This window comes from Solenopsis invicta, chromosome 3 (assembly GCF_016802725.1).
Source record: "Solenopsis invicta isolate M01_SB chromosome 3, UNIL_Sinv_3.0, whole genome shotgun sequence".
In the NCBI taxonomy this organism is placed as follows: domain Eukaryota; kingdom Metazoa; phylum Arthropoda; class Insecta; order Hymenoptera; family Formicidae; genus Solenopsis; species Solenopsis invicta.
The window spans coordinates 692,305-720,170 of NC_052666.1; the positions used below are offsets into that span (position 1 = coordinate 692,305).

General features: G+C 41.0%; 3 protein-coding genes across 12 annotated transcripts in view; 2 read left to right on the forward strand and 1 right to left on the reverse strand.

The window, feature by feature from the left end:
- Positions 1–12,942, reverse strand: part of LOC105193020 (dedicator of cytokinesis protein 3) — a 56,893-nt gene extending 43,951 nt beyond the window's left edge. For 2 of the 4 annotated variants that reach the window (XM_026137214.2, XM_026137213.2), the window contains exons 1-4: positions 12,704–12,942; positions 3,465–3,548; positions 1,480–1,673; positions 309–457 (exon numbers count right to left, since the gene is read on the reverse strand). In XM_026137214.2, coding sequence (XP_025992999.1) covers positions 309–457; positions 1,480–1,673; positions 3,465–3,548; positions 12,704–12,740 — 464 coding nt within the window. In that variant the 5' untranslated portion in view covers positions 12,741–12,942. Of the gene's footprint in view, positions 1–308; positions 458–1,479; positions 1,674–3,329; positions 3,371–3,464; positions 3,549–10,632; positions 12,214–12,703 lie in introns of those variants that run through there. The other 2 variants (XM_039446747.1, XM_039446748.1) reach the window with 2 other exon arrangements.
- Positions 12,943–13,309: 367 nt separating this feature from the next.
- Positions 13,310–15,954, forward strand: LOC105206182. Its single transcript, XM_011175699.3, has 3 exons — positions 13,310–13,450; positions 13,526–14,443; positions 14,802–15,954. Exons 2-3 carry the CDS (start codon positions 14,135–14,137, stop codon positions 15,075–15,077), a joined length of 585 nt encoding a protein of 194 aa, XP_011174001.2. The 5' UTR covers positions 13,310–13,450; positions 13,526–14,134; the 3' UTR covers positions 15,078–15,954.
- Positions 15,955–16,082: 128 nt separating this feature from the next.
- The window catches only part of LOC105206147 (sex-lethal homolog), a 35,221-nt gene continuing 23,437 nt past the window's right edge, over positions 16,083–27,866 (forward strand). The window contains exons 1-6 of one of the 7 annotated variants that reach the window (XM_039446753.1): positions 21,859–22,319; positions 23,655–24,272; positions 24,384–24,559; positions 24,883–24,996; positions 25,667–25,827; positions 26,582–27,527. In XM_039446753.1, coding sequence (XP_039302687.1) covers positions 23,847–24,272; positions 24,384–24,559; positions 24,883–24,996; positions 25,667–25,827; positions 26,582–26,628 — 924 coding nt within the window. In that variant the 5' untranslated portion in view covers positions 21,859–22,319; positions 23,655–23,846 and the 3' untranslated portion in view covers positions 26,629–27,527. Of the gene's footprint in view, positions 16,730–21,856; positions 22,320–23,654; positions 24,273–24,383; positions 24,560–24,882; positions 24,997–25,666; positions 25,828–26,581; positions 27,528–27,866 lie in introns of those variants that run through there. The other 6 variants (XM_039446752.1, XM_011175668.3, XM_039446751.1 and 3 more) reach the window with 6 other exon arrangements.

The following is a 27,866-nucleotide window of genomic DNA, read 5'->3' on the forward strand; positions in this document are numbered from 1 at the left end:
CACACATTCCAGATTGGGAAATGTAAATTTTACCTTCTTCTCTCTTATTCTCTCTAACTGCAATAACTCGTTCGCTAATAAAAGTCAGTATGCTCGCGTCAATGGTAAAACACAATGGATATTATGCTTCAATTGTATTATTATTCGATGTGCCATTGGAGAAAATTCGCACGAACCGATCGGTAATTAAAGAAACTCGATAAAGCTCCCCTATAAAAAGCTATGAACGACGAGAGGGTTTCCGGTCTCGTTCCTGCGGCACGTGCCGTGAATTCACTGCGGAATAGCGTACTTTTTTTTCGACTTACCGATTCCCCCAGTCCACTTTATTGATTATCCGCAGCTTCATCTCTCGCGTCTGATCGGTGGTAAGAGTGCCGGCCAAAAGTTGCCGCCGCCATTCCAATAGCTCCCGCATCACTTTACGCAACGCGTTGAATTTGTACTCCTCGCGCTCCTGCATTACACAAAGGATCACGTTTCAATCACGCTAAAAAAGTTTTCTAGGTATTCCCTATGTAAACTATGAAAAAAATATGTGTGCTACAAAATCAATCCTTTTTACATGTTTCTATGAATAACTTTGTGTAACGTGAAATGCACAGAGAAGTAAAAGAAGACTTTTTCTAGAAAGTAGAAAAAAAGTAAAGGCTAAAATTATATAGGAAAATCTGAAAGTAGAAGGAAATTGTGTGAAAATTCATGGAAGGATAGCACTATTTATTTAGAGAATCTCTATATTAATATCGAGATATATAAAAAATTAAATAATAACTTTATGTAACGTGAGATGAACAGAAAAGTAAAAGAAGACTTTCTAAGAAGAAAGAAAAAAAAATAAAGACGAGAATCAACGAGAATTATAAAAAAAATAAAAGGAAATTGTGTGACGATTGATGGAAGAATAGCACTTCTTATTTAGAGAATCTCTATTAATAATATCGAGATATAAAAAGAATTAAATAATATGAGAATTTCACAATGTAGAAGCAGAGCAACGAACGAGAAAATAAGAATGTACAAAAGGATCGCAGTTTCTTCATCATCTTTATGTAATGTGAAACATGTACAGAATGTACAAACATGTACAAAATGTACAAAAAAGTAAACGGAGACTTTTTCTAGGAAGTAAGGAAAAAGTTAAGACGAGAATTATATAAAGAATTATATAGAGAATTATATAAGATGGAAGAAAATTGTGTGACAATTCATGGAAGCATTATTTATTTAGAGAATCTCTATTAATATCGAGTTTTACAAAAAAATTAAATAATGTGTAAGAATTTCACAATGTAGAAGCAGAGAAATGAACGAGAAAATAAGAATGTAGAAAAGGATCGCAGTTTCTTCATCAATCGCGTTTTTAATAACGAAAAGAACTCCGTTCAATCAGAATACATAGATTGGTCTTTCGCTAATGAGGAAGGAATGAGGGGAGCGGGGCGGAAAAAATTTGTATGAAATGCATGTGGTACTCACCACGTACAACCTCTTCCAAATGCTACCCCATTCCCGCAGGACCAGAGTGACTTCCCGAACCACCGGGTCCTCCAATGGTATAACGGACTCGAAGAGACCTTCATTGTCGATTTTGCAGGGCTTTAGATGCACGTAGGAACTCGGAAAGATTCCCTTCACCGCGCGATTCTTCGTCGAGAAGCCTCTGTACCAGCCTGGAATCGTCGAGAATACCATTTCAGTTGCATTTCGCCAACTGCGTTTAACTTACGTTTGGGGATTTAATATTCCTGGCGCTAGAAACGATGTAGATACGCGCAATAACACGCAACTGTGGGCTACAGTTATTAATTTAGACAATAATGCCGAACGTGAATGTGTTAAAATTAATTAGTACGAACTAACGTTATTTAACTACTGTAAATTAATATCAGTCAGTATAATCATTTTGCATGAATTTATAAAACACAATGGGCTCTATTGTTATTTTATTGATAAATAATTAATGCAATATTTCTGTCAAATTTTTCATATGAGTTAAATTCTCTAAACTGTCTGAAATTAATTTTAACCAGGCGATACATCACCAGACGGAACATCACTTGATATATATTGCACCTATACTGCTGTAATAATAATTAATAATGAAAGGAATTAGTGCAAATCTTGAATTTGTAAAAAAAAAAAACATATTGACGTTATCTTTTAATATTTTCACTTTAACTACACAGAAAAAAATTAGTATCAAATTAACAATTCATCGTTTCATGCATAAATATAAATCTTCTTGAAAGAATTTATAATTTTAAATTAAGAGAAAAATTTTCTTCATGTAAGCAAATTATATCCGATTAAGATTGTAAATTTGTCGAAAAAGATTTATATTCTAGCTTATATTATATATAAAACAATAAATGGTTGATTCAATACTAATTTTTTTCTGTGTATATCTACACAGAAAAAAACTTTGTTTCTTATATAAGCAAGAATATAAAATTTTCTTGGAAAAATTTATAATTTTAAATTAAAAGAAAATTTTTCTGTCCATGTAAGCAAATCGTGTCTGTTTAAGATTATAAATTTGTCGAAGAAAATTTACATTCTTGCTTATATATAAAACAATAAATAGTTGATTCAATACTAATTTTTTTCTGTGTATATCTACACAGAAAAATACTTTGTTTCATATATAAGCAAGAATATAAAATCTTCTATTCTTGCTTAGAATAGAATTTCTAATCTTAAACAAACATAATTTGTTTACATGAAGAAAATTTTTCTGTTCATGTAATCAAATCGTATCTGTTTAAGATTATAAATTTGTCGAAGAAGATTTATATTCTTGCTTATATATAAAACAATAAATGGTTGATTCAATACTAATTTTTTTGTGTATATCTACACAAAAAAAACTTTGTTTCTTATATAAGCAAGAATATAAAATCTTCTTGGAAGAATTTATAATTTTAAATTAAAAGAAAATTTTTCTGTTCATGTAAGCAAATCGTATCTGTTTAAGATTATAAATTTGTCGAAGAAGATTTATATTCTTGCTTATATATAAAACAATAAATGGTTGATTCAATACTAATTTTTTTGTGTATATCTACACAAAAAAAAAACATTGTTTCTTATATAAGCAAGAATATAAAATCTTCTATTCTTGCTTAGAATAGAATTTCTAATCTTAAACAAACATAATTTGTTTACATGAAGAAAATTTTTCTGTTCATGTAATCAAATCGTATCTGTTTAAGATTATAAATTTGTCGAAGAAGATTTATATTCTTGCTTATATATAAAACAATGATTGTTGATTTGATATTAATTTTTTTCCGCGTAGTCCCATCATTTGTCTGATGCGTGATTACATTGTACTATCGCGCTTCCTGGTGACTTCATTTCCCTTGACCTTAAACGATATCGGAACACGCTATTAATACAAAGTACATCGATCTCGCCTATATGCGAGAAATCGAGATAAGATCAAGTCTCAGATTACGTACCCACGCACTCCTCCAGAATCTGTACGGTTTCTCCGATTTCCAGGGGTAGTCCATAACGCGTGTCCCCGCGCCAGTTGTATACAGCTGAAAAAAGATCATAGCGAAAAGGATCAGCGAGAGCTGTGCGCCACGGCGATGTGACGCGATGATATTTTTAACGAGCAACGTCGCCGTCATTCACCGGTTAACTAGATCTCGTTACATTGTCCGCGTAAACTAACGTACCGTCACGACTGATAACTGTTAATAGCGCACGATGAAGCGGCGCATGCCTCTTCATCATGCATTTCACGCGACTCGTAAGCAACGCGTCAAAATAATTCTCGACGTTGGAATTAAATCGATAACATTATTATAATTGTACGGATTGTTGCAAACCACTCGTTACACCCTTTTTAAAACGAAGAGAAATAATTTTTGTCAAAAATTCCCAAAATTTTGATGCGCTCTATCGAAAAATGAGATTTTCAACTTTCGACGTTCCGTGTGGAAGTAGATAATCAGACAGAATGTTGAACTTTTTTTTAACGTAACGCGTATTTTTTATTGCAGATTCGGATTACGCGCAAAGAAATAAGAAACTTTTGTCTGGAATGTTTCCTCCGGGAACGCCTCCACTGACTTTAAATAAATCTTAAAGGTAAGCGCGATGAAAAAATAATCTTAAACCGAAAGATTAATAGAGGTAATATATATTTTTAGAAAAAATGTTCGAGACAAAAGTTTCTTATTATTTTACGTATAATCCGACTCTGCAATAAAAAGCACCATATTCTCTTCATTTTGAGAGGGGTGTATGAATGGTTGAGACACCCCATATAAAAATATTATATAAATTTGTATTTATATTTTATTCCTAAACAATATTATCTCTGTTTTAATTATCGAGGATATGTACCCATATTTATAATCTCTCCTTAAGAAATGAGGCTTTCTTGTTTCCGTCTCTTTCTTTTGCATAGGGTAAAATATATCATGTAAGACAAAGACAGACAATAACAAGGAATCTTCGTTTCTCAAGGAAGAACTACGGATACGGTCGATTTGTGTTGACGAGCATCATCGTATCGTCGTATCAGAACTGATAAGATTCTATTGTTTTTCCAGAGATACGGTATTATTATAATGCATTGCACTGAGTTTGTGATCTACGCAACCGCATTTTTCTAGGAATTTTATTTAACACGCGTTGATAACTGCTAAGCTGAAGCTTGTATAATAGCAATAATAGCGTCGATCACGATTAGATTAATGTTTCCCTATGAAAATCAGTACTTCGGACTTTTTTTCCTAGAATTGTCAGCCACGATAAATCGACTCCGGGGTACCGGATATGCGTGACGATGCACGTATGACGAGCCAGCTTCCGGTTCTCGGTCGCCGGAGAAACGCGCGCGAGACGCATCTCAATGAGCGCGTCTCCATCTCTATCTCTTTTCCGCTCCTCTTCTTTCTCTTTCTCTCTCTTTTTCTCTTTCTAGTTTTTTATGTATTCTTTGTGAATTACGTATGCATAGGTACTTATGCGAAGAATGTCGGGAAAGCAACGAAAAACTTGGCTCAAAGTCAGTAGTTTTACAATGAAAATTTATTACAGTGGACATTGAATCTATTCTCAGTAACATTTTTAATAATGCAAGATAGCACATATAAAAATCCCAAAATGTCAGGGATTTTTTCGGTACATTTTCCAAGCAGCCAAAGTTCCCTCCTCTCGTTAAAGTTTCTACACTAAAATAAATTAAATATTACTTGGAACTTCAAAGATAATCTTTTTCATAATAATTGAGGCGCATTATTCTAATAATTGATTTATTAAATAACGGAACGGTTTGATTCCCGTATAAAAACTCGCAAATTACAGCGTTGACAGGATGTCGCTATTCGTCTTTTTTTTTTTAGACATCCTGTATACGTTAACTGGCATTACGTTTGCTCGCCCACGCCTGGGACTGTGTTGCTCTACGAGCAACGTGCGTGGGACAATGTGGCACAATTTTTGACAGCCACGCGTCATCGGTCGCGCCGCTTGATATGCCCATTTCTTTTCCCGGTGCGAGTAATGTGTTTCATTCGCCGTGTATCGATTACCGAACGCGTCGTGAAATTTGACGAAACGAAAATGAATGCAAATGCGAATGTCGATGTAACGTAATGTGCAATTTGCGAGCTGCATCAATCTCGAAAGAACCGATATTAAGAGAACACCAACCAAGTTTTAATTTAAAATTAAAGGCAATAAATGACTAATAAATTCAGTACGTATTAAAAGAGAAAATATTTAGTAATGAGCTCAAAATCATCTCGAGGACTCACACAGAACAAAATGAGTAATAAATCAACAATTCGTTGTTTTATATATAAGCGAGAATGTAAAATCTTCTTGGAAGAATTTATAATTTTAAACAGACATAATTTGCTTACTTGAAAAAAATTTGTCTCTTCATGCAAGCAAATTGTGTCTGTTTAAAATTCTTCCAAGAAGATTTTATATTCTCGCTTGTATATAAAACAATGAATTGTTAATTTCATGCTAATCTTTTTTCTGTGTACAAATCCAAAATTTTGCAAAATTAAAAAAAGTAAAGTCAGTTACAATATAAAGGGAAAATTCCCTGCGCTCTCTTTCTCTGAGATCTCATCAATGAAACTGTACAAATTAAATTGACGTTGCCAATCATTCCTCAGATTTGCGACCTGTGGAATCGCGACGACAGATAAATCGACGACGCGAAACGGAACGGCTAGGCTCTGTGAATGACGACAGGGGGTTGATTCTTTTCCTTTTTCCCCCTTTTTTCCGGGCAACACAATGAGGTGTTTTGCAGTGATCCGTGGGCAGAGAGGTCCGCGACAATGCACGCGCTGCCACGTGTTTGCCGCAAGAGAGACAGTGCGATCAATAGAATGTCACTTATATGCGGAATGTTTTGCGTCACCGGATGGCAGACAGACTATTCCGCATAGTCAGTCTCACTTCTGGCCTTAATAGAAAATTTCCCTGCGTAATAGAGACGGATCGGACGCGGCTTTCTTCGTGGGTACTTCATTGGATATTCACTCGGAAACGTTGAAAATTCATGGACAACGTAAATTAACTTTTCAAGACGACGACGAACGTACTACAGTTTCTGGTCGGAATAGCTTGCATGAGAGGCATGGATGAAAATACAATAAAGTTATACGAACGAGAAAAATTATAGGTTGTTCAAAAGTAAGCTTATGGTTAGTAAATGCAAAGCGAAATATTTTACGTAAATTGAAACACGGTAAAACAAAATTAAAAAAAAAAAAGGGATAAAAGATACTGATTTATGAAAAAGATAAAAAAGGTCAGAAAAATAAAATCAATTTATTCTTTTATTTGCGCTTTACTCCCTTTCTTCTCTCTCTCTCTCTTTTCTTGTAATTTTATAGCTCGGCGTCAGCTTAACCAATCTTGCGCTATTATTTTTCATTATTTTTCAATATTGTTCCATATTATGATTTTTTTGTTATACTATTACTCTGATTATTGTTAGTTGTTTTTGTTTTATCTGTTTATTTCCTTTGTTATACTAGCACGTTTTCTTATACTGTACATATTCTTAGAGGGCCCTGCCCTAGAATATCAATAAAGCTCATTCATTCATTCATTCATTCTTCTGCTAGAAATAATAAAATAAAAAATTGTGTAAATGTTTAAAGATCATGCTCCAAAAAAGTTAGTTCCATTCCTAACGCGATAGGTACGAACAAAGAAGCACAGACCGCGAAGTGTTCACGACGCACGGCTTTCCCCCATAGCTTTTCCCGGGGAATTAAATCGATAACTCCCTTTCTCGACCGTACGAAACATTCGCGACCGTAGGGGACCGCAGACACAGGTCTGGCGGCCATGTCTGCCGTCCTTTTCCCGAATTTCCCGTCCTTTCTACGAACCCCTGCGATCCGCTTTCTCCCGGAGCGTCAATGATGGCTTCGCATACACGTTACTCTCGAGACTTAAAAATTCACGTGTGCGCCTACTTCGAGAATGTGAGGAGGATACGAAAAGTAAAGAGAATCGAAAACTAAGCGTGCTTCGTAAATTGATTAAATTATTGTGGAAAATTTTATATGAAAATATTCACCTGTATATTTAAAACATTTCTCCCGCGAGGTGAAAATTATGATAGGCGTTTAATTAAATTAATAAGAGAGAGTTTGCACGTATAAGCGTGTGCGACAAATAATAATAAGACAAGTTTACGCAAGGGAACCATTATAGAGCTCCCACTCGTACACGCACACACGTGGACCAAATCACACGTGCGGAGCGAGGAGCCAGCGTTGGATAATATCAATAATGCCGGTGGAAGATAGGGCTACGCTTTAGAAGGGTCGCGAAACGATGACATAAACAATGACATCTGAAATCATAATGTCTCCTGGACCCTCATCGTGCGACAGCGTCTCCTATATCTTCTTTAAGCACATTTTTCTCTAAAATAAAAATTGCCCTTGCAGAAAGGGTGTAAGAATTCGGTTAAAAATGTGAGCATTGAATAAAAAAATAACTGTATAAACATTGGAAGTACTTTTATATAATTTCGAAGATAACATTTCAATTTTTATATATTTATTTTTATTTGATGCTCACATTTTTAATTCTCGAATGATTTTGCACTCCCTACAAAGGCGATTTCCTTTTTTGAGAAAAATATGCTTAAGAATGTATGAGTTATATCTCAAAACATCAAAAATATAAAAATTTCGTAGAATATTTTAGTATCACGTTCGAGTATCTATGTAAAATTGGATGAGAAAAATTCACTTATTGATTTAAAAGTTATTTCATTTTCTGTTGTACTCTTGATTCTTGTATAATCGCGTTTTGTGATGCTTATTTGCAGATTTGATGAGGAAGTAGTATTATCAATTAAATAAAAAAGGTTGTGTGTGTGTGTGTGTGTGTGTGTGTGTGTGTGTGTGTGCGCGTGTGTGTGTACGTGCGTGCGTGTGCGTGTGCGTGCGTGCGTGCGTGCGTGTGTGTGTGTGTGTGTGTGTGTGTGTGTGTGTGTGTGTGTGTGCGTGCGTGTGCGTGCATGCGTGCGTGCGCGTGCGTGTGTGTGTGTGTGTGTGTGTGTGTGTGTGTGTGTGTGTGCGTGCGTGCGTGCGTGCGTGCGTGCGTGTGCGTGTGCGTGTGCGTGTGTGCGTGCGTGCGTGCGTGTACGTGTGCGTGTGCATATATATAAAATCAACTTCCTTACATAGCTAAACATCCTCAAAGAAGATAAAAATGCTGTCGCACGAGGCATTATGACTTCAAATGTCATTATTTATGTCTTCATTTCGCCATCCTTTTGATACATACATTGTAGTACTACGTATTATTCTACTTTTCTTCATAGCTTTAATTGATCGTGAATCTCTGAATCCGAAGCTGGGACAGGATAGAAGAAAAGTCTCGCGGTTGCGCGCAAAACTATCACTGCAGGCTATTTTCGCCGCGCGAACAGAAGCGAACGTCGCACATTTTTCGCGCAACGGAAACGTCGCTTTATGCACGATCATAAAATGTCAAAAGCGCCGGTGGGTCATATCCACGCTAACGTACATACATACGACACGCCACGCCGGTTGAATTACCGGGAGCTTTTTGCCCGCGTAAAATGTGGTTAACAAACGGTGAAGGAGAGACGGCAGGAAACGCACCGATAACGTCACTCACATTGCGAGATAGCTGATACTAATATTAAACATTTATGTGCGGCTGAGCAGGTTCGAAAGTTTCATCGCGTAATAGCGTCTCGTCTCGATAGACGTGGGACTCTCGTAACAAATATCTTACAATAAAAAAAAATACCGATATTAAAGTTTTCATTCTCGTCAAATTTATTCGTCACGGATCCTTTTAGCATTACAGCTTTTTCTGCATAATGTTGTGCAATATTCTTTTTTGCAAGATCTCTACGTGCTTTTTAAACTTCAAACTTTGTTTGCGTGAAATTCTGCACAGAAAAAAGATATTAGTGTCAAATTAACAATTCGTTGTTTCATATATAAGCAAGAATATAAAATCTTCTTGGAAGAGTTTATAATCTTAAACAGACATAATTTGCTTGCAGAAAATTTTTCTCTCAATTTAAAATTATAATTGTTATGCTGAGGATTGTCTGAAGTAGTGGGACCAAAACATTCAAGAATATATCATGAATAAAAAGTTTTTTTACGCACTATCAACCGCGCCATGACTCTTATTAACTTGATTGTTTCATTTTCTTCCAAGAAAATTTTATATTCTTGCTTATACATGAGACAATGAATTGTTGATTTGATACTTGATTCATTTTCTGTGTGTGAAAACAGAAGTAACGTCAAAGATGTGACAGCAAGTTGAGACGGATACGATTTCACCGTGAATTTTGGAACAAAAGTAGAATTACTTACAGTTTGAAAAAGAGAGCACTGTAATACAGGATGTATTATGGGATACCGGAAATGGCACGGTACCGGCGAGATACCGTAAAAAAAAACGGTACCCTCTCGCCGAAGGCTTTTCCGATTTTTTCGAGTTATAAAATGGATCTGCCTTTGCTGTTCAGGGTTTACGGCACGAGGGTCTCGGTAATGGTGCAGGAATAACGCTTCTGCGGACTTGCCACGAGAGAGAAAGAGAGAGGGATGAAAAAAAAAGGAGAGAAGAAAGAGATGGCGCAGTTACGATTGTACATGTACAATGATGCTAAAAAGAAATAATGCATAGGGGCATGACCGCGTGAATGGTGCCGTACATTGGTAGATTGGAAGATTGTGCTTTAATCGCGTCGCTGACATACAACACTCTGTGAGAGTCCGAGTGCGTAGCCGAGAAAAATCCCGGAAGCTACCACGAGCAAACAAGGAGTCTGTGAAACGGTCCACGTCTGACGTCGGTGACCAAAAGAGACTTGCAAAAATATATATATATTTTTTAAGTTCGAGATTCCAAGCGGACGGACTAAATGTGACGTTATTTTAACCAAAAACTTGTCGACTGCTCCGTTTTTGAAGAGATGTAAAGACAAAAAGGAAAAGACGCCGCCTCTAGAAGACTTTATCCCCATTTTTCGAAAATTCCACGATACTGCGCTACTTGTTTTAATTGTGTTATCATTTTCCAATTTGTATATCGTTCCACGTAATTGATCACCTGCGAAACGTTTACCTAACGAGTTTCATAAACATTTATTCCAGCCAAGTGGCCCCACTGAGAAACGCCGATTAAGAGGAGGAAGACCAAAGGAAAAGACCAAGGAATCGATGATCCGTCTCTTCTCCCTGACTGAGGCGCTATTTATCGGATTAGAGCCGCTGCACTGCTTGAAAGAAGATTGAACCGACGGTGATGCTAACGACCTTAAACCGAGCGCCGCGCCGGGGACGAGCGTTAATTAATCGCAAAAAAAAATTAAATAACGAACGAATCGCCGCGACGTAAATTGATTCCGATTCTCAAGTCGGAGCTCTCGTTTCTCGCCTTCACGCACTTTTCGCCGCGTCAGATATCCTCGATCAGCGGCGGTTAATCGTCACGTAGACATTCCACAGCGATAAAAAATCCATTTTCCCCTATTTGTTTCAACGTACAAATATTCTGTAATCTTTTCTCTCAAAAATATAATTTCATCTTCTTTCCTCTCGCATAAGAAATGTTCCCTCGCGCGAGCGCATTCTCTCTATTTAATTTTATTACGTTAGGTAAATAATGTGGATTTTATGTACACTGTTACAGTTCATGAAATTTCATAAACTTTTAATATACAATGGTAAACGATATTTAAATCGCTCGTGACTGGAATAATTTTCAATGTACATATTAATGAAATTAAATTTAAGTGAATTAAAATATTAAAAGTAATAAACATGTACATTAAATTCAGTAAAGTATATGCTTTAAAAGAAATACAAATGTTAATGAAATTTAAGATATTAGTAAATGAATATTCATGTCCCTAACAGCATAAGATAGCGAACGAATATTGTGATATTTTACAAATATACGCACGATATCACGATATTGTGCGAATGTTCGTAGGATATCTAGAATATCCTAAATATTGTGCGAATATTCGTACGATATCTAGAATATCCTAAATATTGTGCGAATGTTCGTACGATATCCAGAATATCCTAAATATTGTGCGAATGTTCATACGATATCTAGAATATTCTAGAATATTCATACGATATTTTGTGCTGCTTAGGGATGCTGCATTACTTTTCATTCATTACTTTTAACTTACGGGCTTGAACCAAGCTCCCTTTACATGTTAATTAAAAGTCATTAAGAAATTTCCAACAGCGTAGAACTACGAGCTGCAGCATTTTAATCAACAATATTAATTAAACTGTACAATAAATTTTTCTATCTCGTCATTCAAAAATTAGCGATTACGAGGATGAATCGGCGACTTTTTGTTTACAGCTCCATACGCCCCGACATTGGACACTCGCAAAGTTTCGTGCTTTTTCTAATTGTCTTCCTGTACCTTATCTATATCTTTACTCGACAAAACACGGTGTGATTAAGGTGAGTCAGAATTTCCCGTATCTCTAATATGCGAAACGAGATTCTCCGAGATAATACCGACGCGCCGCTACACGTTAGCCTCTAATGTGACAAATCACCGGCGTGCGCACCGAAATTAACAGCGTCGACAGCGTCACGCGAAAAAGATTCCCGTTTGTTTTCGAGCGTCGCGTTAAATTTCAAAAAATTCCACTATCGCGAGTCTCAACATTCGCGACTTTCAGGAAGGATGCTGGAAACATTGGTCGCGCGTGAAAAGAGCGCGGACGCGCGAAAACCGGGGACGACCGGGCCGGCTTATCAAGCGCGGACTTTACTACTCGCGCGCACGATCAATGCATGAATGGAGCACACGCAGGGACACCCACACGCGCGCAGCGCGCGGCGAGGGTACGCGCAATACACGCACGCACGCACGCACGCACGCACGCACGCACGCACGCCGGCGAACGACGAGAGAGCCCGTCCGTCACGAGAATCTCCTAGCGGACGTTGTCCGTCGCGAGCGAAACCGCTCGCCAGGATCGCGCGCGAGCTGTCACGCCGGGCCCGGCCGGCCCGACCGCCGCCGCTGCCGCCGAGCCGGAACCGCGCCGCGATAGGCCGCGCGGCGAATTTGACAGCTCCGGAGCGGAGCGAGCGAGGAGGGAGAGATCGGAGCAGCCTCGCGCGCGCTGCGCGGGTGTGCAAGGCGAAACCGACTTACCGACGCCGTACTTGGTGGTTTTCGTCGTCGTCCACATCTCGAGGGCCGGACGGTGCGACGACGCGTCGACACGACGTGGACCGCTTATACTTGGCGATGGCTCTTCATACCAGGACGTCGCGTCCGCTGTCCCGCGCGCGCGCGCGCGCGTCCTACTCGACTCGCGTGACAACGACCACAATTTTTCTTATCACGAGAAACATGAAAACACAAACATTGGGTGTGTTTGACCGCACGAATGTCGCACACTGCCTGCGCGCCGCACGACGACGACGACGACGACGACGACGACGGCGACGAGTGAGCCGTGGCAAACGGAGCAACGTTGCCGGTACGGGCCGCGAGCCGCGGCTGACTGATGGCGACGGCAACGCCGCCGCCGCCGCCGCCGGCCGTCCTCCCCCGCCCTCTATGAAAGACCGGCCGCCGGCAGCGCCGCGCTGGCCGGGACAACAACGTGTCACGTGGCCAGAGGCACGGGTCAAGCAAATGACTAGAGGCACCGACGACGTGTCATTAAGGTCCGACTGTTCCACGGAAGTGCGTGACTGCCACAATTTGAATGGTCGGCTCGCAAACGTTAATCTTTATCATTTATTGTTGTCACGGACGGTTTTGTCAATCAAAATAACTATGGGGACGTAATAAATTGTGCTTTGTTCTATTGCAAGCGGAGTCTCATCTCGGAATTAATTCGAATGACACGCCAAAGAGCTTGAAGACATTTTGAAGATTTTCTTAAAAATGGTCTTTAAATAATGCAACTTGTTTACCGATTGTACTCTCGTGCTCGGATGATTATTCAATAATTTTAATTTTCAGAATTCTCGGGAATATGGAAAATTCTTGGAATCTTTAGCAGTGCAACCTTATATTACTTGCTCCAATTACATTCTTCTATAATAAGGAAATAGAATGTTACATCTGGAAACTGACAAAGCATTAACAAAAGAGTAAGTAAGTCCGATTGCAAAAAACCAACGTTATTTTAATTTAAAGCGAGACTCAAATATGTGTCCGTCTTTATTTACTTAGAAAGAAAGATAAACACAGACGCATATTTAAGTCTCGCTTAAGATAACATTTGTGAAATCGAGCCTAAACGATAGAAAAAGCGGCACAAACTAAATTTCCAAAAATTGCAACTTCGACGAATATATTCTCGGAGTCGAGCGTCGAGTCCACCAATCGGATCGTTCATCGCGGCGCAGATTGCGCGGGATCCCATAAAAATGTTATGGGAGTTTCCCTTCTAGCTATTACCGCGGGATATCAGGTGGCTAAGAAAAAAAAAATCGTTCAGAAACGGTTACCAACGGTCGCGTTTCGAGCCATCCTGCCATCCGGTTTAGGATTGTCCAGGACTGTCACGGACGGGGGGCCCCCCAGGATCACAACGATAGGATTCGGGGACGACACGATTCGCTCAAGATGCGTCCGGACTCGCGCAGCGTCTCGTTCACGTTTCACCGAGAGGTGCTGAGCGTGCGAAACTCGCCGGAGATGGTGCGCAGCTCGCGGAACCTGCGTCAGCGCCTGCAGGATCGATTCGAGAAGGATCGGGGATCATCTGGTGCGAAGGAGAAACCGCAAAAGACAAAAGAGTCCGCCGACCGGACCTGGAACAATATCAGCCTTGGTAACGTATCCGCGGATTCGAGACGAGCTCTACGGAACGGTGCCGAGAAGCTGTCCAGAACGATATCCTCGGTGTGCACCACTTTTGGCACGATATCCCAGGTAAGATGAATGAACATTTTGTCAACGGATTGACAAGAAATACATTTTATTTTTTATTATTTTTGTTTTACTTGTATTTTTATAGATTTCAACAAATTTAAATCAATCTTATCTGTTTCATTCATCTTCAATATTTGATAATAATCCTGATTACTAGTTTTAATCAGGATTGATTCTACTTAATTATAAAATAATTATTTTTATATTAGCACCAAATAACTTTATTGCAAAGTAACAAAGCAAAGAACTTTTTGCCTCTTAAAAATTTACCTTCATTATTATGATAGAATTGCATAAATATATATATATCAAAATGAGGCCAATGGCACACTTAACTTAAAGAAATCCTTTCCTGTAGAAATTTAAGAGTTCTACACGTAGACGTCAGCGACTGGAGGAACAGCAGTCACCATCCAACATGCAGACACCTCAGACTCGCTCCCGCCAGCTTTTAGGACGCACGCCGACCAAACTCTACAGTCCCTTCGGCATTGAGTCGCCGAGACACGCCTGGAATAAAGAGAACGAAGTTAGCACGCCGGTACGTGCCTCATCGTCGGATTGCAATATGCGTTATATACACTGTAGGCCATTTCGCTTCACAAAAGTGAAAGGATTCTCTATGCTGAGATAAAGGACGAGAAAGGGCCCTTCTCCTCGCAGTTACGTGCACGTCGATCTCTCTTTCTTCCTAACAAACGCAGTCAGGTTTGCGTGCCTTGTGTGCAACATTTATATTATTTATTTATATTCAGTCGCGAGGGACTTGCCTCAAGCGATGCAAATCAATCATCGAGCCATCAATGTCTTTTCTTTTATACAAATAGTATTTATAGGTATGCTAGGTACCTTTCATATTTACATCATTCCATCGCTTTCTTCGCGTGCGTGTATCGCAAACTCTTTCTACTTTTTTATACGTATTTATATATAAATATATACATCTATTGCAATAATGTACGCGATATATGGCAGGGCCAATGCTTTTACTCAATCGCATATTGAAACGCTGGAAGTTGAGGTGTGACAACTAAAAATCTCAAACATGTGTTCACGCAAATTATCAAAAGCATCGAATTAAGATTTTTTTTACGTACGAACGGCGCGCAAGAAACAATCATTTCTTGCGCAAATTTTTACGATACTCAAAAATGTATTTTAAGTTTGTTACGTCGTAAACTAAGGATATTTTGCTATCATGTTGAGACGATTACTCGTATGGAAATGGATAGAGATAGGATAAGATATAAAAAAAAACAGCTCTTTTTAATATTTGACTTGTGTCTTGTCTACTTAATTCTATCCTTTCTAATGGGATTGTCGCAAAATGTCCTTGCATTTTATTTGATATATGTGTATATATATACTCTGAGACACAGCGGTTCTCAGGAATCATCGCTCTAAAAGATAAGGCAGCTCCAACACGTATGGCCTCAGTATATACCTGCTCTACAAGCTACCACATATCTGATCCTAATTTATATTTATTGGCACAATAATAACGATTTTTATGAAAAAAAAAAAAAATTAATGTGCGGTCTGTTTTCCGGGACCCCCTAGGCTAGCGATACGTCCTTGAATTGTCCTAACCTTCGCGACATCATGGCGTCGGATTGCAGTGCGTAATCTGCAGTGTGAACGTCGGTGTTGCTGGTCGCGCCTCATCAGATTATCGCGCGGTGCATCTCGCGTTGCGCGATCACAAAGAGACGCGAGAGTGCGCGTGTTTTTTTCTGCCGCATCGGGACCATTGACCGTCGCCCCTTCGCGTCAGCCGAATCTCGCCAGCGAGTGTTTTTCGCGAGCTTGAGACCCGCGAAAAAGATAACCTAATTACACGTAATCGATCCGCTGCAACTTCACCGCGTCTCCGGTCGCGACCTCTTTTCTTTCATCGGTGCGGCCGTTCGAACGTATGCACCAACGTCTGTGATAATTTTGTTGAGTTTTCAGCCGAACAATTTGGAATCGGCTCGCTAGGCTCCGTCGCAAGATACCGCGCAACGATCGTCCGCGATCGGATCGGAGAACGCGCGCGCGCGCGCGCACGTGAGAATCTGTGTGCGTGCATGTGTGTGTGTTGAGCGCGCACGTCGTGTGCATATCCCGGCGTCGTGGAATGCGCCGCAGCGGCGGTCGAGAGCCGACGTCGTCGTGAAACCGGCCGGGGGAACGTTTTCGTTGCGGCAAGTGCAAGGCAGTCGATATTATGCGCCACGACGGATCGAGACGTATAAATGCGCCTGGAATTGGTGCGCGGTGCAGCACGTGAGGATCCCAACGGTGGTAAGTAGGGAAACCGATTCGCTTTTCTCCTCCTTTTCACGGTCTCACTAGCCTTGATTATCTTACCGACGTGACGTTAAGCGGAATTGACTCGCGAAACGATCGTTTTCCTTTTGATGAAATTCGAAACCGAAGTTGAGCGTTAAATGTTACACATTCAAAAATTACATTATGTAAACGCGTGAAGTATAAATAACCTGCGTACGCGTATCAGTGTAACCGATGTTAAACTATGTTTTACATAAATAGTATTCGATGAATCATAAAGAGTTTTCAGAAATAGTGAATAGCGTACTTTTTTTTATACATTTTTATTTTACGAATACTAAAGTTAGATGTATTACCATTCTTTATTTTAGCATGCAGTTTAAAAGATATGTACCCAACTTTAGTACTTGTAGTACAATTGCACTATTTCTGAAATCTACGATCTGTTGCGTACTGTTTATGTAAAACAGTTTACATAGTTTACGTTGTATACGCGCATGTAGATTATATTAATTTATATTATTTTCTTTATTTTCTGTATATTATTTATATTAATTTATCTTAAATTTTATACACATAATTTAATTATAACGTATGTAACTTTTCTATATATAAATGTAACTGAATTCAATTATTGTCCAATTTATAATAAGTAATTTTCTCTTTTTCCTGACGTGAAAAAAATTCGTAAACGTAAACATTACATAAATAATCCATGTAGACAATCTTAAAATGCATGTACGACACAATCCTGCTTTAATCTAGTTTGTTTAAAGCAAATTTCATCGATTGAAGCGTTGAAAAAGCCCTGACCAACCTGATTTCGCGTGTCGTTACGTCGACGATCTATTTTTTAGGTTTTTCGTTTGACGTGAAGCATCAGTTAATAATTGCATAATTACGAGCGTAGAATCTTTCGCGTAGCCGCAGCACGATTCTCTCGTAGATCTTGGAGATCGATTCACGATCGTTTTCAGGATTTACGTATCTATTTTTAAATCGTAATCATATAAATTGCACGTCGCTGAAGAGGCGAGGATCGTGACGACGCGCGTCGCGTTCGCGTCCGCGTAAAATTCCATATTTCCATTTCACGTGTCTCGCGACCGATTGGTTTTGATTTCGGCCATTCATTACATACAGAGTGACTCTCGACACCCCATCCCGTTTACGCGTGGCGAGGTAGCCAATCATTTTTTCGCTTTTATGGAAAGAAATAAGAAAGCGAAAGAATGATTGGCTATTCGTCACGCGTAAAGCCCAAATCACACCTAGCGATTGACGATTAGCGATTACTTTTTCAACCAATCAGAGCAAAGCAGTCGGCGGCTGCTTTGCTCCGATTGGTTTAAAAAGTAATCGTCAATCGCAATCGTCAATTGCTAGTGTGATTTGGGCTTAACGCGTTGACGCGTCCTGTGTGCAATGAGCCTAAGGCGCAGCGCCCGCGCGTTTCCGGGTTTTATTTATCTCGCGCGTAATGATCACGAGCTGAGAAATTCGAGAGAGTTCGAGCGAGGGGGCTCCAAATTTCCTTTCGCGGTAATCGCGGTTAGTTTCATCGCTCGTCGTGCGACTCTCGTTCAGTCTCGTCGCTCGTGGCAACCGAACGTACCGAAACCGCTGGTTGCGACGTGACTCTCGTGCTCGCATCTGCATGTCCTCTTAACGATCACGCGGCCGGCGCTATTTCGCCGGAATCGTCGCAAAGTTGTCGTCGGGTAAAGGCGAACACGCAATAAGCGCGAGACGTCGCAATCCGATTCCGCGTAGGTAATTTGAGCTATATTCCAAAAGATCCTCTCAGAGGAAAATTTTACTCGATATAGTATACGTTACGTATGCTACGTATTTCGGATAAAGTTTCTCTTGAGAAGGACGTTTTGGAACTTAACCTAACCTAACCTAATCTCGATATAAAAAGTTTACGCGGCGCGGGCGTCGGAAACGCGTCAAGTTACGCACGGGTTTGAACTCGCGCGTATTGCGATTGCAATTGCGATTCCCAATGGCCAATCAGAAAACGGCGACTTGCGACTGCGACTCGCAGCCAATTGGTCACGTGGTGCTTGGAAGTAGTGATTAAAACGAATATATCAAATGTCAAAATATTTTACTAAAGAAATTGATTATCGTCTAATTGACTGTGGAATCCAAACCCTTTCTTTGGGATTGTACGAGTGAAATTTATAGACGAACTGATTTAAAGATTGCACCATAGGTCGAAATAGCGAAGCAGTTGGGCCCAAATTTTACACGTATATCTCACTTGATAATAAAAGGCATTAATTTATATCCAGTATTTACAATTGATCTTGCTATCCATGGTTTTACCCATATTTATCTGCGAGAAAGACTTTCGTAATATAATATCCCAAATAGCACAAGATATCGAACGGATATTGTGATACAATATATTACAAATATACGCACGATATCGCAATATTGCGCGAATGTTCGTACGATATCTAGAATATTCATATGATATCTCGTGCTGTTAGAAATAAATCAAGACTTCCATTATAATTTATTAAGGTCAGTACACATATTTTCTTTCGATTTCTCTATCGTTGGAAATTTTACATCCATTACATTAATATTTAAAATAGCTGTTTATTAAAAAACGCACGCATGGGTGACAGCCGCAGTCGCGAGTCGCTAGTGTGATACGGCCATAACGTGTGACTTTGCGGCTCGAAACAAAATACGTGAGGTGGACACAAGAAACAAGAAACGACTATCGTCGCATATATACGCGAGGCACCGAGACACGGCGCGCGACGGTGCGGATCCGCCGTCTCTCGATCTCCGTCCGTGAGAACAAGAGGAGAAGAATCGTGGCATCCCTCGCGTTATTTCCCTCGTCGCCGAGAGCCTGCGATGTTTGCCATTCCCTCCTGGGAAGCCGCTTTGAGGTACGTCTTCGACGGGCATTCTTTTTTTCTTTCCGGAAGCGTACGAGGTTCGACGACCTCGGGGCGACATTTAGGCGAGGCGGTGATCGTCAGTGATATCCGGATGAGATAAGTCGGGCGCAAATTACGCGAAATGTAAATCTTTCGCACTGTAGGCGAGCGCAAGTAAGAAGAAGCCAGTCGCGCGAGATTCTGCTCCGGTATCGCGTCAAAGGTAATTGCCGCGCGTCTATTGCCGACGTCTATTTCCTGCGCCTAATTAATAATTAAACGCCGAGTTCGTCGACACCTCGCGGAAATCGTCGCGCGAAGATATCGATCGCGCGCGATATCGCCAAAATTAGGAACTCCACGCGCGTTTTCGCGGCCGCGCGCTTATTTCCGTGACAATCGCGACTGCATCTCCCGGTGGCCGAGACGTCGGCGTCGTATCCTTGGTGCGGCCGGGATTCGTAGAGCGTTTCTCGCGGTGGTCGAGGGCCAGCCCCGGCCAGCACGTGCGAGCGATTAGGGTTTTATCGCGATTCACGCGGTCCACTCGCGATCGACACCGCGGCGTTCTCGACCTTTAATGGTACGCGGGGGCACGATCGATCCTCGCCCGAGAACTTACACGAACACGTTCGAACACTGCGCGAAAAGGATTGCGGACGTCTCGCCCCTCTTTCCTCTCCCCCCCCCCTCACTCCCCTCATTGCACCTCTTCTGCCTGGACGAAGAGTGGACCATATTTCTGCGAACGTCTGTGACGCCCTCGTAAAGGCAACGCGCTCGTTCCAGAGGCGACGTGAACGTTTTAAGGCCGTCCCAATTTCGCGAGATTCTAACCGGTGTAGTAATAAATTGGCAGACGATTCGAAAATTTAGGGAAACGCGCCAGAATCTCTCTCGATTATATTACGTCATCGAGGTGCATCACGCAGATCGAAGTTTCGCAGTGATGTGCACCTCTGGAAGAAACCGTTTTCCGTCTTCTGAAAATAATTTACCGAGACATTAGGATTATTTATTTATACATTGAGAAGGAAGATACAAATTTACTCGTGAGATATAAATTTATTTCATTGTGAAATAATAAATCTTTTTTAAATAGGGCGAAATAAAATTTAATTTTTAGCAAATAAACCGATTGATTAAAAAAATGAGATATGTTTCACAGAAAATGTGTATTTCATCGTAACACAATTAAATTATCTTTACTTAAATAAATATCAAAGAAAACGGCACAAGTAACACTTGCTAATATTTTTTTTTCTCAGGGTATATTGATACATTTAGGAAAAAAATTTTATGTCGTCGAATTTAAATATTTGTTTCAGTGAAATAAATTTATATCTCACAAGTAGATTTTCAAGCATCTCCTTCTCAGTACAGTTTTCTTCATTTACACTGAAAAAAATTTTTCGTAAAACTAAAATACAATAAATCAAAATAATTCCCCCAATACAATTTTAAAATACAATACTTATTGTTAGTTTGACACATGCAACTAAAACATTAGATTTTTATTCAACAATTATTTAGTTGCACGAAAAGAGATATAATTCATTCATGCGAACCTTTTAAAAGTTTTTAATTAAGAATGAACTGTGCTGTGCACCCATTCAACATTTAGTTAAACGAATCGGATTCAATATTTTAGTTTTTCGACAAATTTTTGTTTTGTTTTTTTTTTAGTGTAAATGAAAAAAGCTGCACTGAAAAAGATACTTAAAAATTTACTTGTGGGATATAAATTTATTGCATTGAAATAAATATTTAAATACGACGAAATGAAATTTCATTCGTCGCCGGCAAATAAATCAATCTTAACAAAAAAAGGAAAGACGAAATATATTTTACGAAAATGTATGTCCATCACACAATTTATTTTTTCTATGGCGAACAAATATCGACAAAAAAATGACGAGTAAACATTTGAGAATTGGGGGAGGGGGGGTTTTGGCTTCCGAATAATGGGGATGCGGAACGGGTGCACCGCGTCGGGGTGCATGCATTGCAGGGCGGCGGGAGTAGGCGAGTGACCGAGTTCGCTATTTAGGCGGGACCCACGCAGCCCACGCTACGGCACGCCGCGCTGCGTCGCGCGTTCCGTCACGCGGCGCGCGCGGCGCAACGTCGGCGCATCGGCGGGGCGGCGCAGTCGGGTAGTGGGGCGACGTGCCGCGAGAGGGTGTCTCACACGAGAGAGAGAGAGAGAGAGAGACGGGTCAGGGCTGGGGCTCAGTCAGTGCGCTCGCGTGCGGTGTGTCAGTCGTGCTGCATTTACCAATCTTCTCCCGCTGCCGCTCCGCGCGCGCGCGCACTCTCTCCTTCTCTCTCTCTCCCCCTCCCCCTCTCCCTCTCCGCCGGAGGAGAGGAAGTCGCGCGCGCCGCGTTCTGCCGAGCGCGGCCGAGTTCCCGGGCGCCGCTGGAGTCCGGCGGAGCGGAGCGCAGCGAGCGCGTTCGCGGCGGATTACGTCGTGGGCTGGTGCACGGCTAGTAACGCGATGGACGCGACGCTGACACTACGCGCGCCGCTTACATAATTGCTCATCGTCGTCATCGTGTCGGTGCGCATTAGTGACGTGCGAAAGAGAAAGAGAGAGAGAGAGAGCGAACAAACGAGTGCGTCCCCACGGCAACGGCGGTGGTTGTTCGTACGCCCGCGCTACTCGTCGATTTTACTCCGTTCCGTGATTACTCCGGTACGTATACCGACACACACACACACACACAAACACACACGCGCACACACATGCACCGAAGCCAGCCCTTCCTCCGCATCCTGCTTCCTCCTCCTACTTGCGGTACGCCTATGTGCGCGTACCTCTTTCTCTCTTGTACCTTCCGCTCCACAGTTCTCCCCTCTCCCCCCCCCACCTCCCTCCGCACTGACAGCTTGGTCGATTCACGAATCCGCCGGGGCCAGACAGCTCGCGCTCTTTCCCGGGCCTCTTCAAAATAAGGCCAAAAGGTTACCGGTTCCTCGCCAACTTTGAAAATTCCGTCTTCCCTCCTCCCCCATCCTTCTCTCCTCTTCCTCCACGCCCTTCGCTCCTTCGGCCTCCCTCCCCCCTCCCGCTTCTCTTGTCTTTTCCGTTCTCGTTCTTTTTTTTATTGTTTTCTCCGTTCGCTCTTTTGTTGACGACGACGACGACGACGGCGACGGCGGAAGGAGGACGTCGCGGCCACCGCGGCATCGTCGACGTTAAGCCTAAATCACACTAGCGATTGACGATTGGCGATTACTTTTTAAACCAATCAGAGCAAAATAGTCGGTGGCTGCTTTGCTCTAATTGGTTGAAAAGTAATCGCAATCGTCAATCGTGTGATTTGGACTTTACAACCGACAATGACAATCGCGATCGGGAACACCTCGGCGCTACGTAAACATAGGCGAGTACACGGGAATTCTCTTCTTCTCCGTGCCTCTCCGTTCCGCGCGCGCTCCAGGCGTGAATGAACGAACGAGCGAGCGAGCGAGCGAGCGAGCGCGCGTGACTCCCGTCTCTCCTGCCGACGTACGAATTCCCGCCGGGAGGGCCACTCAATGAAATTCGATATCGCTCGGATCGCAGTGTCGTCGCACGATCGCCGGGTACACGCGACGACGCGCGTCTACGTGGCGCACGGGCGCAGGGTAATCACGTCACTCTCGATTCTCGTCGTCCGTCGAACCCGATTTTTTTTTCTCTCTCTCTTTTTTTTTTTTGGACCTTTGATTGAGATCGCTGAACGGAAAGCGCGTCAAAGGCAATGACATACAAACACCCTTGTGATTTCTGTACAGAGGTCACACGGAAAATAAAGAAAGAAAGGGAAAACACGTAAAATTTGCGACGCGACACTCGAGATCGATACTCGTATGGCGTTGTGATTTTGCTGCCCGCAAATTTTATTATTTTTTTTTTTTTCTTTCTTTTTTGACGCTCCGATTACCACTTACGTACGCTCGCCCACTTTGTCTCTTTGATTTTCGCTCGCCATCTGATTCTGTTTTTGTCCTTACTTGCCTTTGTTTGTTTGTTTCTCACACACAGGTCTGGCATCAATACATATATTGCACATTTATTTTCTATTTATTTTGAGACTGCTTAGAGAGAAAGCGAAAGAGAGAGAGAGAGAGAGAAAGATGAGAGCATTCGAGGGCGCAGGCTGGCCTACAAGCGTGGCGGCGTGGTCGTACGGGGAAGACGTAGTAATGAATTTGTTTATATTTTTTGTATTTGCCGATGATCCTCCCGTCAATGGTCGTTTCGCTGGACGGTACCAGTTGGAGTATACAACAGCAACAGCAACACCAGCTGCTGGTGGTGGATTCGGTCGCACAGCAGCAGCAGCAACAGCAGCAGCTTCAACAGCAACCGCGAAATCAGATCGTCGCGTCGAATCAGGCGTCGTCTTCGTCGGAAGGTGATCTGCAGCAACCGCAGCACCGCAAAATGACTGACCAGCGAGAGCAGCAGCAGCAGCAACAGCCGCAATCCCAGTTTCAGCAGCAGCAGCAGCAACAGCCGCAACAGATCAAAGGCAATGAGGAACCGAGAACGAATTTGATCATCAATTATCTCCCGCAAAACATGAACGAGAAGGAGCTGTACAGTCTATTCGTCACGATCGGTCCGGTTGAGTCATGTCGAGTCATGAAGGACTACAAGGCAAGCGATATATACATTTCCTACGTGGGATCATCTCGTGCGAATTGGCTTTTACGCGAGGCTAACGTTACGTTCTATTTTTTTATTTTTTTATTTTATTTTTTTTTCTAGACTGGTTACAGCTACGGCTTTGGTTTTGTCAACTATGCGAAAGCTGAGGACGCTGCGACGGCAATAAACACGTTGAACGGTCTTCAGGTGCAAAATAAGCGTCTGAAAGTTTCGTTCGCTCGGCCTTCCGGAGAAGAAATTAAGGAAACGAATCTTTACGTTACGAATTTACCAAGGTAATTATTATTGTTATTTTTAATTTTTTTTTTTTTTTGTATTTTCGATAGACCATGTTACTCAATTTAAATATTGTTCTCGTTTCTGACACGTTTCTCTCGCGATTTATATTTTTATTTTCTCTGGAAATATTTCTTATATTTCTATCAGAAATGATGATTTTCCACTCGTATAATTTCTTACGTATTTGAGGCGATAAGATCGGGAATTGAACCCAGGTCTTTCGCTTGGCAAGCGATTCCTCTAAGCCATCCAGCATCCCGATAAATCTTGGTAATGTGAAAAAGTATTGTATTGAAAGACACATTGTTTGTACTTACAGAAATATAACGGAAAGCCAAATCGACGAACTTTTCAGTAAATTCGGCAACATCGTGCAAAAGAATATACTGAGGGATAAACTGACCGGTTTACCGAGAGGAGTAGCATTTGTTAGGTGAGAAGATTTTTTTTATTAATTTTTGTAATCAATTCTTTTCATCTTTTAAATGTCGATAGGCAATTTTTATAGGCACGTTTATAAATGGTCGAATTTATAAAATGTATGCATGACAAAGAGAAATGGCGATTTCAGCGGTTTAATAAATATCACTTTATGACACTCGCGCATTTTCATCGAGTATAAATAACGCGCCGGTATTTAAGATTGGAACAAATTCAAAACAGCTGCCCGCGGCAATCATACTGTATCGTTACACAACTACGGCCGTACGCATATCCGCGCGCGCGTATTTATTTTGCGAAAGTTTCCTGCCAAAGTATTTTTGCATACAGCTCCTGGTTTCAATTGCACAATTCTGATACGCTCCCTTTAGTCTGGCCCAGATAATCGCAACACATGAATAAACTAGGGATAGCAAATTTGTGGGAAATAGGTTGTTTGGAAATAGCTGTTGCAAAATCTATGCCAACAGCTGGGAATCTCTCACTAAAATGCCCCTTGGCTGACTGATCCCCGGTCAATTTTGTCAATCCTTAGAAGAGGCAAAGAACGGACGAAAATAAATGACGCTCCTATAGAATATGTTTTTAAGATCGCAAGAGTTTCTAAAACTTGATTGCACTCGAAATTACTATAATTTTTTTCCCAATTTGTCCCGATATAGATTCGATAAGAGAGAGGAAGCCCAGGAGGCTATCGCGCAACTTCATGGTACAATACCGGAGGGTGGCTCAGAGCCGCTTAGTGTAAAAATCGCGGAGGAACACGGAAAGCAAAAGGCGGCGTATTACGCGGGCTGGCAGGCGGGATACAATCAAAGCCGCGGTAAGTAATTTTACATATCTTACGAGACCGCTGCATTAAATAGACTTTATCTCGCAACTTGGCAGTGGTAATCGATAAATTAAGCGAGTTTCTTATGGGTTCTTGTTCAGAGCTCTTTCGAACGTATAAAATCCAGGATTACCACTGCTTGGTGGAGCTTGCATTTTTTGGCTTCTAACGTTTCCGTGCTAATATATGTATATATTAACTGAAATATATACGGTTATTATATATATATGTATATACGCATATTATATATAGTTTATATAATTTGCATCTCTATTACGATTGTTGTAACATGCCTAGTCTATATAGGACAGCACTAGTTGAAACTCGATGTTATTTATTACAATTATTTCGTTTGATCGAAAAATTATTGTATTTCTATTTGCCTGATATGTCAAACACGATTCTTTTGATCGAGCGTATTATACACTCGATTTTTCTCGTATCTCGATATATTTTTTTTTTTTTTCAAATTTGCTAGCGTAGATTATTTTTATATGGCGCAATGCTTCTTACCGCGACATGTTTACTATTACATCGCCGCGTTTCAACACGGTTTTGTATTACACATTTTTTTTTCTTTATTTATTCTTTGCCTGGGATAAAGATCTTTAATTTTTGCCGCGTGTATAGACAGACGAATACGATTGACTCTCTCTAGCATAGGTCGCTATTTATACACATTGTATTTTTTTTCTTTTTTTCTTTTGTCATACTGTTTGTCTAACGTTGAAAACTGTTTTGTCAGATAAGATGGCTGCATCTAAATCAGACCACCACGACTTAACGCACTAAGCACCTTTTGTATACACAGAGAACCAAAAGGGTGTTTATATTCTGACACGTTACACATACAACAAAACCACATACGACAAAACGCGGAGAGAGATCTCTCCGCGCGCTGAACGACTTGGAGACACGGTTTCCCGCGTTTCTTTACTTCTTTATACGTCTACGGTTTTTCCTTTTACTTCAACTTTTTCAAAGATGTGCGCATGATTCGATACGGAAAAAAAAAGAAAATAAAGACTCCGCCTTGCTCGGGCGGTACCCGGGCGAAAAAATGAGAAAAATAAAGAGAGAGAGGAAAAAAACAAAGACCGCCGCTTAAAGGGCTCTCTTTCGCCGTGTGTGCGATCGAGTAGGCGAGAATCGCAGTGTTTGCGATCGAAGACTCTCTTGTGTGTGATCTGGTGACGAGAGGTACGCGTGGTACTATTATGTACACGAGACACGGCTAGTGACGCGCGGCGTTTGCGGTATATAAACACCTTACACACCGTAAGACATATCCCGTTGCCGCACAGAAAAAAAAAGAGAGAGAAAAAATACCGTTCGTTGAAACTTTCAGTTTGGATGCTGGCTAGCTGGACCGATTACTTACGATTCGCTATCTTCCGTTATTATTATTTTTATTTTTTTTTTTCTTTTCTTTCATTAGCTCTGCTGCATTCATTTTTTGCTTGATACTTTGTTGTTAAAAGTATTAACCGTTGCCCATGTACAATGTTAATATCGAGCACACAGTAGCTTCGCGTTCGCCGAATCATTAAATATCATGTTCCATATGGCTGATGCTGTTTGTGCTTTAGCGCAACTAAGGCGTTGTTTAAGTTTCTCTACGTTACAATTTTGTTATATATCTATATATATATTATTTCCTATGTCCGAAATATATATTTTGTTTTCACAAACATACGTGTACGTTCTGTCTTCCACTGGTAATTCTATTCCAGTCCTGTTTAATTTTAAGCGAATTCAAAGCGAGTTAGGGGATTTGTAAATTATGTATTGTGTCGAGCGTGTCGATTATTATGTTGTGACCGTTTGAAGGAAAATGAAATTAATTAGTGTGCTTCTTTCTCGAGGGACGGATGTTTTTAAGTTACAGATTAATTTCCCAATTAGCTGTTCGTTTGTTCGACATTTAAATCGTAAATGAGGAGGATACGAAAGCTCGCTCGCGAAAGTACGCGCGATTTGGCTGTGATTTGATTGCGATCTTGTGCTTTAGTAAAGGAATCCAAGTGCAT